At 38.3% G+C, this 17,057-nt stretch overlaps 1 protein-coding gene and 1 long non-coding RNA gene across 2 annotated transcripts in view; both read right to left on the bottom strand.

Annotated features, from left to right (window-relative positions):
* Positions 1-1,453: 1,453 nt before the first annotated feature.
* LOC118494969 lies at positions 1,454-4,243 on the bottom strand. The gene is made up of 2 exons (XR_004897191.1): positions 1,924-4,243; positions 1,454-1,892 (listed from the first exon to the last, which is right to left on the bottom strand). It is a non-coding gene; the product is annotated as an uncharacterized LOC118494969 (long non-coding RNA).
* A 332-nt stretch (positions 4,244-4,575) lies between these two features.
* Positions 4,576-17,057, bottom strand: part of vipr1b (vasoactive intestinal peptide receptor 1b) — a 44,500-nt gene continuing 32,018 nt past the window's right edge. The window contains exons 6-13 of the mRNA XM_031282239.2: positions 15,500-15,632; positions 13,169-13,322; positions 12,956-13,016; positions 12,789-12,861; positions 9,407-9,498; positions 8,618-8,747; positions 7,977-8,018; positions 4,576-5,082 (exon numbers count right to left, since the gene is read on the bottom strand). Coding sequence (XP_031138099.1) covers positions 4,891-5,082; positions 7,977-8,018; positions 8,618-8,747; positions 9,407-9,498; positions 12,789-12,861; positions 12,956-13,016; positions 13,169-13,322; positions 15,500-15,632 — 877 coding nt within the window. The 3' untranslated portion in view covers positions 4,576-4,890. The remainder of the gene's footprint in view (positions 5,083-7,976; positions 8,019-8,617; positions 8,748-9,406; positions 9,499-12,788; positions 12,862-12,955; positions 13,017-13,168; positions 13,323-15,499; positions 15,633-17,057) is intronic.

Genomic DNA, 17,057 nt, shown 5'->3' with positions numbered 1-17,057 from the left:
GTTTTTGTTGTAGTGATCTGCAAAGTAAAAAAACAAGAGTAAAAAGTACATTATGTCCCTGAAAAGTATAAAATAGCAAATAAAAATGGAAATACTTAAGTACTGTATGTCAAAAGTGTGCTCCAGTACTTAACTTCATTAAAGGTATAAATTAAACCGCCATAAAGTAAACATATACCATTGCAAGCAAAAGTCTTTCATTTTGTTGAAGTAAATCTAGCAAAGCAGTAAAATGTATTAACAGGTATCTGAAGGATGGTACTTATTACAGAGTTAAAGGCCTAATCATTAACTTTAATATATTCACATACATAGGAGTTTGACCTACAGATAAAAAATTCACATTTTGTCTAATTCTGATTGTATAGCTGGATAGCAGGCCTGTTTACTGCTGTGTGTCCTCTGCAGCATCAGAACATTTATAACTTAAGAGTTGTCTATTGTTTCCTCCTAAAACAAGACATGTCAGTTAATGTGGAATTCAAATTCAGTCTAATCCTGTTTGGAATTTTAGTAGTGGGCATGTTTGTTTTACATTTCACATTGTGCCTTTAAATTATTGTTGCAACAGTGGGTCAATGGTGTTTAAATGTTGTTGTTGCAAGTCAAACTATGAGTAGTTTCAACTGTAGCAATCATCGTTTTATGATTTTAAAAGAAAAGGGTACTGTACACCCCTCATATAAGTTTAGTAGTAGTAAAATGTACAATATGTCCCCCTGAAATGGAGTTAAAGTATAAAGTAGCACAAAACAAATAGTAGCCTACCTTAAAATATGTAAATAAATGTAATTTCCATCATTGATTTCAGACTGAATTTATGTAAATTAAGGTAATACTGGCTTTGAGCTGAGATCTGAACCTCTTTTCAGACACTTTTGTCTTTCCATGGCACTGTGACCTGTAGCAGCACAATGAAGTGAAAAAGTACAGTCATTTATAATTCTTCTGAGCTGTAGAGTGTTTCAAACACTTTGAGCTGTTACAAAACACATTGTTTCCAAAAGAACATAATGTGCTGCTTTCTGATGATGTTACTACACATTAATATATCAGCTGGAACATCAATCTGTCTTCTTGCGTATTGAAGGCACAGGCACTTGATCAAGTCATCTTCAGAGTGCTAGTTGAGGAGGCTTCGGCTGTGAAATATGAATAAAATAATATAACTTTTTAAATGAAAAAGACCTCAGTTTTTTAGGGATTAGAACATTTGCATGAACAACTTGAGTCTGAAACTTAAGTGAGCATCTCTGGGAGTAAAATAAAAAATGAATCAACTTTAAGTCATGCTCTTGTTGAGTAGCAGAGAGCACTTATGAAAATAAGCTAACAACACACAGCTATTTATGGTGCAGCAAGTCTTGACTTGCTAATGATAAACTAATTCCATCTTGACAAAAGATACACACTTAAAGTAGCATTGAAGCATGACATGGAGTTTTACTTTTTCTTTCACCATATTGTATATTTTTAAATAATTCAATTCATAACGTTTGAGTGAAACAATGTCAAAGTTTTATGGCAAGTTAAATTTCCTGCCACGACAACACACACTGTACAACAAAATTAATCATAATAATAAACAAAACTATTATTTTAAAACGATGAAGTGTCCTTGTACACAAATGTGAACCTAAGCTAATACAGTACATTTGTAGCTTCACCAGTGTTACTTGCATTGCACTAACTATTAAATCTTAAATATACACAACACAAAATCCAGTTTCCAAATAAACACATCTATATTACACATGCTTCACTACTGAATACTTACTGTAAGTGCACATTACAATGATTGTTGATTCAATATCACTTTTTAATATTATCTCACTGATACAAAACAACCATGCCAGGTCACCAAAACACTAAAAGATAATATCCAGCAAACACTAAAAGATAATATCTAGCAACACCTGTGACTACATTTGAAAACACTTTTTACTAGTATTGTTTCAGTGTATACAAATCTATTTACATTCACCATTATGAGGTACATTAGCAAATTGACACAATTACATTAAACTTTACTGACAACAGAAGACAGGCACCAAACAATGTGGGATGAGTCTTTAAACGCTTATTTGCTTTCTTGCCGAGAATTTAATGAGAAGATTGATATCACTCTCTTATCTGTACGCTAAATATGAAGTAGCTGGTTTGCTTAGCTTAGCACAAACACTGGAAACGGCTGTCCAAAGGTTAAGCTGACTTACATATTATATTTCGTTTGTTAAAAATGGCAAGTTGCAGTTTTAGTTAGCTTAAGTATCTGCTGGCTGCTTGGAAACCTCACGATGATGACAGGACTTCGAAAATGAGATATCACATTTAAGTAGTGAGCTTTTGATGTGCTGATAGGTGGATTTTGTTACTTTGGAATAGGGCTAGCTCTTTCCCTGCTTAGAGTAGTTATTCTACGCTAAGCCAACCGGCAGATATGAGAGTGGCATCAATCTTCTCATGTGTTCACCAGAAAGTGAATATTCCCAAACATGTAGTACTATTCCTTTAATCTTTTGTCAACACCAAAGCATCCTACTATATGAAGGCCTTTTCCAAGATCAACATGAGCATTTGTTGTTGTCTGACCCTTTAAATCTGCGGCGGGTTGAGATGATGTATTTTTTTCTTCTTTATGTTCCTTCTTGCATTAACATGCAAGTGACTTTCAGGTCTAACCTTATAATCTTAAAAAGAACAATGATAGCATTGTTGTGACGAAGGACCAGTCATCCTCGTCGCTTTGCTTTACATACTGGCTCTCGTAGTCTTTATGGACATGTCAGGTTTAAACTCCTCCAGGGGAGAAGCTTAAACTCGACAACACAATGGAGAATTCAGGAAATATTTTTCACAATGGAGGCTCTACCAAAGCAGCACCAAGACAGCTTCTCTACAAGTCTGAGGACTGCTTTTAAGTGTAGTTTATTTAGCTGTTATGCTTAGCATTGAGCCACAGACTGCTATATAAAAAGCTTGTACAAGAGAATTTTATGTTCCTGGCGAGGCTTTAAATCCCACATGTTGCAATAACATGAACAAACAACGTTATTACTAATATTGTAGCCACAATGCAATATGCATGGCACAACAATCCATAGTAATTCATTTTCTTTGCACTGTATGTTAACTACATATGTATGTTATGTATGTTAACATTACAATGTTAACTGACTTCTTCAAAGTAAATGTAAACATTCAAGGACTGAATTGCTTAAAAGGCATTTCCTCTCCAGAACAGGCAACTGCCAGTAAAGATCTGAAAGTGCCACTTTAAAACACTGACACCAGGCACTCTGTAGTGATTGGCACAAAACTGCCACAGTGCCTCAAATAAAAAATAAATAAAAACTATCACAGGCTCAGAATCACATGTAACAAGAGGGAGGGCTGTACTGATAAAAGGGAAGGCAAAGGGCAATCAGTCTCTTGTGAGAGTGATAGTGCAGAGAAGGGCATTTATACTCCAAACCCATCATTGTGAATCAGCATCACACCGGTCACCCGGTCTGAAGCCTCATCCGTTTGGCATTCATGGAAAACGGTTCCTGCTGGTTATCAGCCATTTTCTTCCGACACAATGAGGAAAACAAAAATGTTACACACTGTTTTGTTCCTTTTGGTTGCCTAAAAATATGCTTAAAAATGTATTTTCCATCACTACGCACATTCAAACTCACACCCATAATGTATTCCTGGTACTTTTCTTTGCCTGTGATGTCGCTGCACACACTAACAAAATAAAGAATGTGATTTCTTGTTTAAAAGACGTCAGCTCCTTTTCTTCTAATGGCTGTGTCTTAGCACCAGCCTTGTTCATTGGGAGCTGCAGGAATCCACTAAGTGATTTTTAATCGGCGCATAATTACATCAGATCGCGGGGCTGCTGAAGCGGTTCACATTTAGATTCCCTGACCTAACCCCATTAATATGTGACATTTTTGCATTGCCCGGTGTCTGAGCACACAGGGAACTTAATAACGATTGACCAGATGATCCATAATGATATGACTCACAAATTTTCGTGTACATGTGCACTGATGTATGCTTATATGACTGTATGAAATACAAAATAGTGAATGGTTCTCATTCAAATGTACAGAAGTGGTGCTAGTGAAGAAATGCGCTTGTATCTTTGTAACTTAAAAGTGCTCATATTATGCTGTTTGGCTTTCTCCTTTTCCTTTATAGTGTTATATATCTTTTTTGTGCATGTTATAGGTTTACAAGGTAAAAAAGGCCAAAGTCCACCCCAAAGGGACTTACCATCTCCAACAGAAAACACTGTTCACAAACTGCTCCAAACAGCTCTATTGTAGTCCAGCCTTTACTTCCATGACGAACATGCGTCACTTTGTAACACACGTTATAATGCTCACATAGCTGCTAGCGTGGCACGCCCTCATACTACGCTTCTGACTGGCTGGTAGTCCTTACCGAGGTACTGTGCATGTGCGACTCCCAACAAAGATGGAACAGAAGTGCAATGCCTCACTCGGTAGCTTAAACAGAGAGCTCAACACACAGGGTGAAAAAAGGAGCTGCAGCAATGTGCAGTACAACAAAAATATGGTGTTTTTTGAAAATTAAACCATGTAAACCTATTCTGGTACAACCTCTAAATACAATTATGAACCTAAAATGAGCATAATATGAGCATTTTAAAACCAATTTTCAAGAAGCATAGAGATTAAAAGCTGCTTAAAAGATGTCACACTATTTTCTTGGATATCTTCTCATCACTTTCTTTTGTCTATATGACACTCAAGCAACACATCCTCCAAGAGTGCATGTGCTAATGAGGGAGTGCGTATTTCTTTTTCTGCCCAATGTGTGGCATGAGAGTATTTTGTACAGCATATATGTCTGTATCACCGTTTGTGAGAGTCATATACTAGACAGGTCGTCGTGACAGGAGGATGAAGCGCGGCGTGTTTTGGGGCTGCATCGTGTCAACATAGTGATCTGGGTGCTGAAGTTGTTGCTGCTGCCGATGGACGGATGTTGGTATTTGGTGTCCGAGCCCATGTATCTCTGCAGGTGCCACCTCCGCCACTTCCTCTTGATCTCTCCTTGGACCTACAATGGATTAGAACAATAATACCTTAATACGGGACATGACTTACCATGTAGTTTTGTTGTACGTGTCATTTAACAGTATGATGTGGCATACCTCATAACATTTACTGAAAATACACTACTATAATATTGAGTCAGGAGGTGTCTACAATAACAACAGATAGAGCACATAACTAGCTAGGGTGCAGCGAGGCCTGGCTAACATATATTATAGCTATGCTGTGTGAGCTTGAAACTATGCATTGCCTTAGCAACAACTTTAGCCCCTTGGTGTTTTGCAGGATTGAAATAGTCCCCTTGCTATAGAAGAGTTTGTGCCAACCACAATGGAATCCCCGCCTTTTATAGCCAGATCAGGACACACAAGCACAATTGTTTCACTGGTCTCAGCTACTCCAACCACAATGCCATTAAACTCGAGCACAGATAGCAGTGACATGGATACTGGTCAACGCTTCTGATGCAGCTACAGAGGCAGGAAACAGATGTGCAACATCACTCTTAAGCCCTTGAAATTCTTTCCTGAAGCTCTCTATCGAAGGATCATCCTCTGAGGTGGCAGCTTCTGGAGCAACTGAAGCCGTAGCACACTCTGCACGCTTAACCATAGCTGAGGAAACACCAGCCTTTGCGCTGTGTATTTCAAGGATCAACTCCTCTTCATCGCTCATGTCAAGAAGCAGTTCAGTGAAGCTTAAAGGAGGCTCAAATTTGCGCAGCCAGAGGAGCAAGGTCAAGACACAGAGCGCGGTTCACGTCAGCCACTTCAATTCCTCCTTTACAATGGACTGCACTCAACAGTTTGTCAAGTCTGAGTACGTTGACAGTTTCTCACTTTGTTGCTGGAGTGTTTGCTGGAATCTCACCATGAGATCAGCTGCACTGCCTTTTGGCTTTTAGATGTAGTCATTGGCAGGGTCATAGGGATAGGTTACTGACTCTTAAGCACCGGACAACAGCTTCTGCTGGCCCTTTTAGACTTTCAACAACTCTCTCAGCTGCTGTCTGCTCAGCCCGGCATCAGACTGTTCTTCTCTATGGAGAGTTGGTTTCACAAGCAGTGTTTGGAAAAACGCCGTTTAAAAGAACAGCGTTAGGTAACGACGTTATTTTTTCAGTAACGGGGTAATCTAACTAATTACTTTTCCCGTCGTTACAACGCCGTTAACATTACTGGACGTTAAATGCGGTGCGTTACTATGCATTGATTGAATAAACTGTGTAATCCGAACGCACCCCTGGCTCACAGCTAGTGAGGAGGTGGGTTAATAACGAGGTAAGCGATTATGATTGGCTAAGGCAGAGTCATGTTTCATGGTAGCCAATCAGAGCCAGTGTTTTTACACACATGCCAGCACACGCGCCACACACACACACACACACACACACACACACACACACACACACACACACACACACACACACACACACACACACACACACACACACAGCTAAACAGAGATTCGATGAAGCAGCAGAGATGGCGAGTCAGGAGCAATCCGATGAAAAGTTGGCATTTTCAAGGTGGAGATATAAGCACTACTTCAAATTCATTGTGGTCAAAGGCAAGAACGTGCATGTAATGTGTACATTATGTCCAGGAGCGAAGACTTTGTCGACATCCGTTGTAAACAACTCTAATTTAATGAAGCATCTCACAACGACACATGCATCTACAAAGCTAGTGGCCAAAAACACCTCCACCACAGATGATAGCTCGCCATCCTCTAGCAAAGAAGGACGGAGCAAAGTCCTCCAAGCAGCTAAAGCTAGATCTTTCTGCCTCACATAAAAAAAAAACTGCTCAAAAAAATCCAAATTCTTGGCATTCTTGACATATAGCAACTTTTTTTTTTAACAGTAACGCAAATAGTTACTTTCCCTGGTAACAAGTTACTTTTATTATAGAGTAATTCAGTTACTAACTCAGTTACTTTTTGGAACAAGTAGTGAGTAACTATAACTAATTACTTTTTTAAAGTAATGTTCCCAACACTGTTCACAAGTGATAACAAGGGGAAACTTGTCCACAGCGTGGTTACCGCGTTTGCGCCTATTAGGTGAAATAACCCGACTTTCCTGTTTTACAGGGTTACAAAAATACAAAACTTTGTTTCTCAATTTGAACAAACATTGAATATCATAAAGAGTCAGACTTATTGCAAGACTGTTGTATTACACTGTGTTAGGTTTAGCTATAATAGGTGTACATAATAAACTGGCAACTGAATGTATTGTTTTATATGATAGGTAGAGGTAATAAAAAAGCCCTTCTTGGTTTTTATGGTTATTTTAATGGCCTGTGTTTAGTTTTGTTTTCATGTACGTGAAAATTACTGTAATTTCTTCCGATATTACATTTGTGGTTTTGTTGCGACTCAATATGTGACAAACAATGACTCCAGGATTGTATACATTCTAGAGGCTCCAGTAATTTATAAACACTACATCTCCAAGGTTTTACACTTAACAAAGGACACTTGAAAATTGCACTGGCTTAAAATTCAGGCAGCATAATGTCAAGCTTTGCCATCCAGCCCATCACTATGATTCAATCTGGCCCAGCACTGGGAACATAACTAACACAGAGAGCCTCTGCAGACATCAACCAATAGCTCCCTGCCAAAAAGGCTGTGCTTTTTACAGCCCTCCCGCCCTGCAGGCAGAGTGCAGAAAATATGCTGCGAGGAGGTCCAAGGGAGGCGACCAGCGCTGATGACTCATACTCACAGCTCCATCCACCTTTCAGGACTGTGTGTGAATGTAAGTGGTGCATCGAGGGAGCCTCAGATTAACTACATTTTCTGAGAATCAACACTGTGGGCTATCTCTGCATGGAAAACACAGAGTGTTTATACAAACAGTGTTTGCATCACTGTTAGGGGGGTTCCTACCTCTCCGTTGAGGAAGCAGTAAAGAACTGCGACCACAAAGCCCTAAATGGAAAGAAAAACACAGATAAGAGAGCAATAATGGTGTGTCAATTTACAGTTTTACTGTATCTGTTTATCTGGTCTTTACAACTATTCCCTAATTGAAGGATAACGTGTGGCATTCGTGAGAAATATAAATGGAAAAACAATGCATATTGTACAATGGTTAGTTTGCAGTAATAATGAGAAAGATGAATGAGATGCATGATGGGAGGAATGTGCTGGAAAGGTTTCCTTGGTTTCCAAGTGGTCTGTAATGCAGCTGTGCTGTCTGGCTGCACTCTCCATCATTCCTCATTATGTGATGAACTGAAATAACACCCGGGGGTTTAAAACGGTAACACTGCCACTGAATCAGCCAGCGAAGCCCCTGGAGACCTGCCAAGGTTTTCTGCCAGGGTTTCTTCGGTAGAGACACTTGGTCGGGGCTAACAGAACGCCATATCATTACTTAAATGAAGTTTGGATTTAGAAATTCAAGAAAAATGTGTTGTGGATGACCTCCGTGAAAGGCATCAAAAACAAATTCCTCAATGTAAAATTTGTAAAATTGCGCTGTGTAAGTGTTTTTACAATAACTTCTTCCTAAGTTGATATCATACCTGAAATGACCCCAGAATCAAGTCAAAAACCAGCCGTAGCTCAGTCTTCACCTGTTCTGGGATGAATGCGAACACGATAAAATTGATTCCAAACAGAGGAATCAAAAGCAGGGTTGATTTCGCCAGCCTCCTGAAACGACAAAGCAAAGAACAAATTTCTCCCTCCGGTGAAACCAATTTTCAATCTGTCTCTATATATGCCAATAATGAAATGCAACTCCAGAGTACTTTTCATTTTACATATCAGCTCTGAGGACTAGAGATGGGTAAAAAACACCATTAAAAGTGTCAGTGGGAAAATGGCTCATGCATTATGGCTGGCTTATGAGATGCTCTCCATCACAGGAAAAAACACTTAAACACAGAGCTCTATATCTCTGTGCAAAACAGCTGCCAGGGGAAGGCTACTGTGCTGAGTACCAAATGCTAAGGCAGGCGATGAATTTCTTTTCTGAAGTAGAAAAACGGATTGGTCATCCCTGCATTGCTTTGAGCATAAAAAGTTAAAAGGAGCAACAGAAAAAATATTTACAGCCAATGTTGAACTTACTGGACATATGTGTATCTTACTCCCAGCTTTCTGTGGTTATTCGAGATAATCTATGTTTACTTTTGTAAATTCAACTAACTTTCACAGAATGTGGACCAAATTCAGCCTAAAACAAAAACTGTTAAAGTGGTGTAGATTTTCCCCAACGTCCTCACAGGCAATAATATTTCAACTTATCTGAACTAATGAATAACACCAATTTACAGCATGAAATATTTTATGTATTAAAATATACTCACGAATACTGATTGGACTCATTTCTTCCAATATCTGGGCAGTTGATTTTCTGACGAAGTATTCGTATAATGCAGATGAATAGAATAAAGTTCACCTGCGGAAACATGAAGACAGTATAGGGGTATTTTACAATGTAAATGAGATTTAGTGCTGCTGGGTAATGAAATATCAATCAGAAATATAAAGATTTTCCAATATGAAATTCCTATATGGAAAAAAAAAAAAAACTTTTCAAAGTTACTTCAATATGTTTTCAGTGTCCAATGTTTGAGAAACGCATCTCATAACAGAAGCTTGATGCTGAATTTCATCTCACTCTGATTGGATTGTAGTGCTGTCCTGTGGGAAAATTAGCATTTCTAAATTGTTAATTGTGTTGGACCTCTAAAATGGTAACACATCATGATACACTCACAAACATCAGTCAGAGCTGCTGCAGAGAGAAAGAGACAGGCATCTGACAGCCAGTCTGCTGATCCTGATGTGAAAGAACACAACTAAACCTGCTGCGTGTGCTGCCAAGCAAAGATCAGCAAAGAAAGACATCAGCAGAGGAGGGACTGTTTTCTGCATCCCATATTGTCTTCTTAAAACTCTGATGTTTAGTATAGTTTTTATATAACCCCCCTAAAAAGGGACTAATATGTAAGACCAGTAATAATTCATAGGCAGGTTCCTGGAAAAGGAAAAAGTAATTTGGTGTTAACTATGGGGGAAATTAAGACAATGTTTAAACAGTACAATTAGTTGAAATTAATTTCCAGCATAACCTAGAGACATGTTTAGCAGTTATACAGTAGGCCATGGTAAAAAAAGATGCTGATGTTAAGCAGGTAAAATGTTTACCATGTTCACCTTCTCCTAAACTTAAGCATGTTAGGATGCTAACATTTGCTGCCGGCATTCATGCCATCCCTAGAGCCATTCTGCTAAAGTTGCCAATAAAAACTAGAAAATTAGAAAATCAGTCTACAGGTGTGAAGGACCAAGCAGTAAGGTACATGGAGTCACAGGTAAGTTTTGAAAATAGTTCAAAACAAAAAGTGAAGATAAGTTCTGGGCCCATAAAAGAGGCCAACTAAACAGAACGTAACTGAAGTACAATAAAACAGTACTAATTAAACTCCAAATAATCTAAACAAAACAAACACTTATTCTAGAAAATATAAACCTCACTTAACATTAACCAAAACAGAATTACTTATTATAATGTTAATCAAGCAAAAAATGATCTAAAGAAAGAATAAAGCTCCCCCATGACACGGCAAGCAGTGGTAGTGTCCAATTAAGACAGCTCTTCCTCCCAGAGCCACACTTTTGCCCAGCAGACTGGATGGAAAGTCCTCTGAACGTGGACTCCAATGCTCAAAAGAAATAATATAAGAAAGAAACCAACAATAAAAAAGTAACTAAATGTGCACGCTACAAAAAGATAGCTTGGTACTGTCAACTAAATAAAGTATATGTACTGTATATGAAACAAAACCCAGTGTCCTGTAAATTATTTGTAATTAATAAATGTTTGAAACAAAAGTATGTATGTATAATGTGTCTGAGAAATTATATGAACAAATCCTAATAAAACGTAAGCCAAAGGAAATAAAGTGCACAAGGTTACAACTTTTTAAGATGGCTCTGTGGCCATGGCTGTGGCCATCACAACAGGTAAGAAAACAATTCAACATATGTGGAGAGTAGTAGAGCTTTCAATAATGAATAAATCAAGAGAGAACATTTACTTGGGGTAGAGTGGAGCAGTTCTTTCAAAGAAATTAATCTATAGAAAAGCTGATTATGCACATCACTAATTCAACTCAAAAACACTCTATTGTACGTATAATTAGTACAAAATGATATAGTAAAAGTAAATAGTTCTTTCAGGAAATTTCCTACTCAACATAGAGACCCGTAAAATAAAGCATTAAATAAAGCAGTGTTAAAATGTTGGGCCGAGGTGCAGTTCATCTACTTTTAGTAATTTTTTCTTTTCACCACGTAATCTACTAGCTTCTCGAGTCCTGCTTGTTGAACTTATCTTAACCCTCCTTTTAACACCTCTCTAAAAGTGTTTTCTCACTCAGTGACATGCATACAAACACACAAACAACCTGCCAATGCAGATCACTGTCTGATTTTCTGGTTCAATCTGTGTTTCAAAGCCAAGGAGAGAGATTTTTTAAAATAGTAGTTCAACCTTTTTGGCTTTAATGTTTGTATGCTCAATATGAAGCTACAGCCAGCAGCCAGTTAGCTTAGCTTCACACAATGACTTAAAATAGGGGCAAGCAGCAAACCTGGTTCTGTCCTAAACTAACAAAATCCACCCACCAGCACCTCTAAATGTATCTCTAAATAAAAGAGATATACCATGTTAAATAGTGAGCTTTAGAGGTGATAATAGGCATATTGTTTTCTACCTTTGGACAGAACCAGGCAAGCTGTTTCCCCCAGTTTCCAGTCTTTGTGCTATGCTAAACTAAGCTAACCAGATTGAGTCTGTAGCTTCATATTTTCTGTACAGAGATACGAGTGGTATCAACCTTCTGATAACTTGCCGCAAGACAGCGAATGGGCATATTTCCAAAAATGTCAAACTTTTGCTTAAGGAGCTCACTAGAAGTCATAGCTTAGCATAGCACTAGGACTGGAAGCAAGGGGAAACGGCTAGCTTGGTTTTCACCAACAATCAATATACCTACTAATATTACATTTACAGCTCACACATATCTTGGTAAATCCATACACAAATAGAAAAGAATTGCGTTCTATTTAATAGAAAAGAACTGCATGCTATTTTTTGGCAAGCAGAACCCAAGCTGTTTCCCCCTGCTGCTAGTATTTATGCTAAGCTAATTACCATCTGGCTCTAGCTCCTTATTTAACACACAGATTTGGGAGAGGTATTGATATTATCTTGGTAAAAAAAGAAGCAAATAAGAGTATTTCCAAAAATGTCTAACTAATCCTGTAACACTTGAAGCACATTTAAATGCCAAACTATTTCTTTTTGGGATACACCAAGTGCATCTACAAACATTCCTCTCTTCAATCTCTTTCTACAGATGTTTCTGTAGATGCTGATAATGTGTTCAAAATGGAAATGGAAGAAAAAGCCGCCATGGAGATGCTTTAAAATGAAGTAGATGATGATAAGAAAAATAATTGTTTTTTTAGTAGGAATACCAAAGAAAACGTGGAGTACTGCATATTAAACTGACAGGAAAGTCTGAGGTAGACTGATAACTGAGAAAGATTTTTTTCTCTCTTAGTGGAAACTACTTTTACTTTTAAAAGTCTGACTTAAGTGTCAACACCTCAAGGAGTATACATGTTAATGTAATCGAATTTGAGTGATAAAAAAGTGCTCAAAGCGTGTAAACTTACCAGGATTGACGCCAAAATAGGGGTTTTAATGATCCACCAGAATACATCTGTTTTCTCAATTATATCCCAACACCTGGTAAAGAATGAAACATGTGCAAGATGAAATCAAAGCAAATCAGATCTAGATTGTATACTGGACTCTGGCAGTCCCCTGGTGTTTTTCTTACCCCACATCGTTATAGTAGGCTTTAGTGATGCTCCAAGCTGTGATGAAAATTGTAGGACCTCCTAGGGACATTAAAGAAAAAGAAGTAAAAGTGAAAAACAAAGTTGTTATTGCATCCCACCGGCACGGGTCACAACCTGTACTTCGTCTTCAGCTGAGGTCTCACCCCAGGACAGCAGAGACGTATGAAAGCATATAAGGAAGGCGTTCTCACCCCAGCCGATCATAATGTAAGCCCAGAAGTACTTCCTCTCAGAGAAGAAAGAAACAGCCAACAATGCGTGAAGATAAAGGCCTTCCACCAGCAGCCAGAAGAAACTGGCCATAATACAGTACTGGAAGAACACAATCACTACTTTGCAGCCAACCTGTCAATGGACACAAGACACAAAAGAATAGACTTCACAATTGTATTACAAACAATGCATATCAATATACCAAATAATAAATACCAGAAGACTTTTACAATAATATTGGCATACCACCAGTAAACATGGCTATGATTATAAGTGATGTCTGGATCCAACTGGTGACATGGGGAGCAAAGATCTTGGTGGTATTTTTACTTTTAGTGAAATATCTTCTACTACTGATATTAGGAGGATCTGCTAAAGCAGGTAAGCAATGTATTTATTTATTTTTACCCAAGTAGCAAAAACTTCTCTTGGCGCTGTCTCCAAAAGTTTGCTTGTTGAAGGAAATTGTTGAATGAAATAGGACTACTAGTGGCCATTTACAAATATAAAATCATAAATTTACTTTCCTGTGTTTTTTTCTGGGATCCGCTTCTTCTACATGCAGGTAACATTTCAGAGAGCTCATTAAACCAGCTGGCAGTGAAGCTGACAGGGATTTGGTCGCCTATATAAATTGATTCTCACATGGCATCTTGAGGGGGAAAAAAATGGACCCAGATGAGCTGTCTGAACCTTTCTGCTAGTTCTAATGCGTGCAAATCAGTACAAATTGTTTCTATGATCAATGGCATGTGAAAGAATGATGCCACAAACACAGGTACCTTAAATCATTCATTTGTTATAAGCCTCCCCACAGTGATTATATCATGAATTAATCTAATGGGTCACTACATCAAACATCACTACATCAACAACACCCCCCCACCCCCCCACCCCCACACACACACACACACACACACACACACACACTAATGGAAGTAATGATAGGGTCATGATCTGTAATGTCTTTTTCAGCCGATCCATGACAGCAGCTGGCTACTGTCAACACAATGGAGCCAGCCGGAGAGCTCACTAATAAATACACTTAGAGGCTCCTCTGGTTGTGTGGCCACAGAACGTAACAGAAACCTCATGTTCGCAGGCCTAACTGTGGCCTCTGTGGCCTGTGTGGGTCTGTGGTTCAGCCGTATGCGGTGGGCTGGTGGAAAGTTGAGCGGAAGACATCCAAACATTGTGGTTTTAATTAAGTCCAACTGCATAAATGGCTTGTTAGCCTGGTAGCTTCAGCTACTGTTTAATGCAGTTTTGTCTTAGATTAGTAGTATTTCAGGTAAACAATTCAGTTCTGCTTTTTTTAAATATTAAATATAATATTATATATTTTGCTGCTTGAGAGGTAACACCCCTTGAAACCAGAGGTTGAGTGTTTGTTGATTCGTATTTAAATATTCAGTACTTCTTGTTTTTGTTGTCAATTGCTCACGACTTGTGTACGACAGCTTGCAACATTAACCCACCATTTCTTTCTCTTTCTGGGCAATTTGAATACTATCTGGCTATTTGGTGATAATAAAGTAATAAAAAAAAAATAAAAAAAATCACATATTAGAAATAAGTATAATGCAACCACAAAATTAAAATAATTAGGGTCTTAAAACTAGATTTTGTCATAGGGACTCTGTTTAAGACATCCTCAAGGTCAGGTAATATGTTGGGCCCTTGTTACGTCTATACTGTAGATATTGTACTTAAGTGCTGCGTACTTCCAAACAAAATGAAACCACAGTAGGCCAGGAACTTTAGGGGCCCTTGGAGTACTGAGGATGGTAATCAAGTCTTGCTGATTGGCCTCAAAAGTCCGGTTTTAGTCGGGCTCAGGCATGAACAGTTCCTACTAATAATGCAATAGAATATCTACTGATGCAACAGTAAATAAACTGAATCATACAGTCATTCAATTCATGTTTTTATAGTCAAAGAGGATATTGAGAATTGTCTTGTACGAATGCTTGAATTTTATGTGCTGATACTAATCTATACAATAATTTGATTTTGTCCTTGCAACAATTAAAGTTGTCATTTGACAGAATCACTTTAGTTCCCTCCTTGTCTGTTGTCAAACATCCGCACTACAGAAATCCATCTTTTCATCCCCATTTGAGCCAAGGAGATCTCTCATTAACAGCGGTTCAATGAGGATAATTAGCCTACCAGTGTCATGTTCACCTGCTGGGCTTCACACGGAGTTGGACTTCTTTAGGGTTCAAGGACAACAACAAGAATCCCTGAGTCGTTAATCTCAAAACACCCACAGCAAACAACAGCAGCGTTTTAGGCAAATAACTTACAGAGCCTGAGGAGCAGTTGTCCACCTCCCCGACCTCGTAGAGGACGACATCCTTGATGAACACAGCGATGGCCTTCAGGATGAATGAGACAAACAGATGCATGTGGATGTAGTTCCTTGTGCAGTGGAGCTTCCTAGGAATAAGAAGAGAGAGAAAGATACAAGTAGATCAAGACAAAGAAACAACAAACCCAATTCAATAAAAAGCCTTCATGCTACTTATCCAATGTCCTTGGAGTTAATAGCTTAAAATGACAGCAACTCACAGACTGACTGCACTCATAATTGAGCTTATTAGCTCTTTTTATCACTGTGTGGGTGAATCTGCTTTAGAGCCAATAAAGACAAGAGAAGCAGATCTGAAAATGACTAATCAGAGACATTTTGAAATCTTCGAGCATCGACTTTTGAATCCTTGTTGACGACCTGATTACATTATCATACTTGATTCGATTGAATGATTAGGGAGAGAGATGGACACAAACGTCTGCAGTTGTGTCAAGGCTCCCATTAGCTCAGATCATGCCCAATCACTTACAAAGTCCCCTCAGGAATCATTAAAGTTTTATCTAACCTTATCTCACAGCCAGGAAAGCTTGTTAACATTGTGATGCTTATTTCACCAAACAATTTTATACAGCTACTAAAAAGTCAGAAAATCATCCTCAACTTTTTGTGACTTTTTTTGTCACAGATCATGAAATAAAGAATAGTATAAAAGTGAAAATAATTTAGTTTTGCACCTCCTTAAAAGTCACTATATGTAACTTTAGTGGTTTTCAAACTCTGTCATTGTTCATACAGTATAATGATCTTATATGACCTGTAACAGACTAACAGTGAAAAGAACGCTATTTTTAGGTCGTTTTTATTAGTGCTGTTGCCCGGGTCCGATTTTTCCCGTAAAGTCACAGAATGATTTACGGCAGGTAGACAGAGCTACAGAGCACACATTCTGAAGGGTCACAGATTTCTTTGTAACACCGGAAAAGCCTGTGTTAGCATATCCAGCCAGTTACAGTTATTTCTTTATATAGGCTAGGCCTAATTGTATTTTAATATTATTTTAGAAGTTATCTGTTGTAATTATGGTTGATACTGGGGCAGGACCATCGCAGAAAAGAAGGAAATTAAACGAAGAAAAACCAAAAAATCTAAAAGGGAGAGTGAAAGATGACGACCGAAAGCGTGAGTAAACTTTGGTCGGGGTTTCAACAGATGGATACAATTACGGGATTATAAATGATTCCAAACCCACCCCGAATTGGCCCTCAGGTATGTAATATGTCTATTTCATTCATAAAATAACTTTAGATTGCCCAATGTAGTTGTATGTCAGTAGCCAACATTAAATTACGTCCCCCTTCAATTTAGCGCCTGGTTTTGATTTCTTTTCAGTCCGTGTTTGTGTTGGCCTACTATTTTCTTTTCCCTGGTCCCCCTGTACTTGTCTAAAGTGTTCGTGGGTTTCATGAAATGCGCTATATAAATCTAAGTTATTAATACGTTAGTTGCTACAACAAATGCTTTGGCTCGTGACACAGTGACACCCGGTTTAG

This window comes from Sander lucioperca, chromosome 1, assembly GCF_008315115.2.
Source record: "Sander lucioperca isolate FBNREF2018 chromosome 1, SLUC_FBN_1.2, whole genome shotgun sequence".
Taxonomy (NCBI): domain Eukaryota; kingdom Metazoa; phylum Chordata; class Actinopteri; order Perciformes; family Percidae; genus Sander; species Sander lucioperca.
Note: the sequence above shows the minus strand (reverse complement) of the source record. Positions and strands in the feature narration are given on the sequence as shown.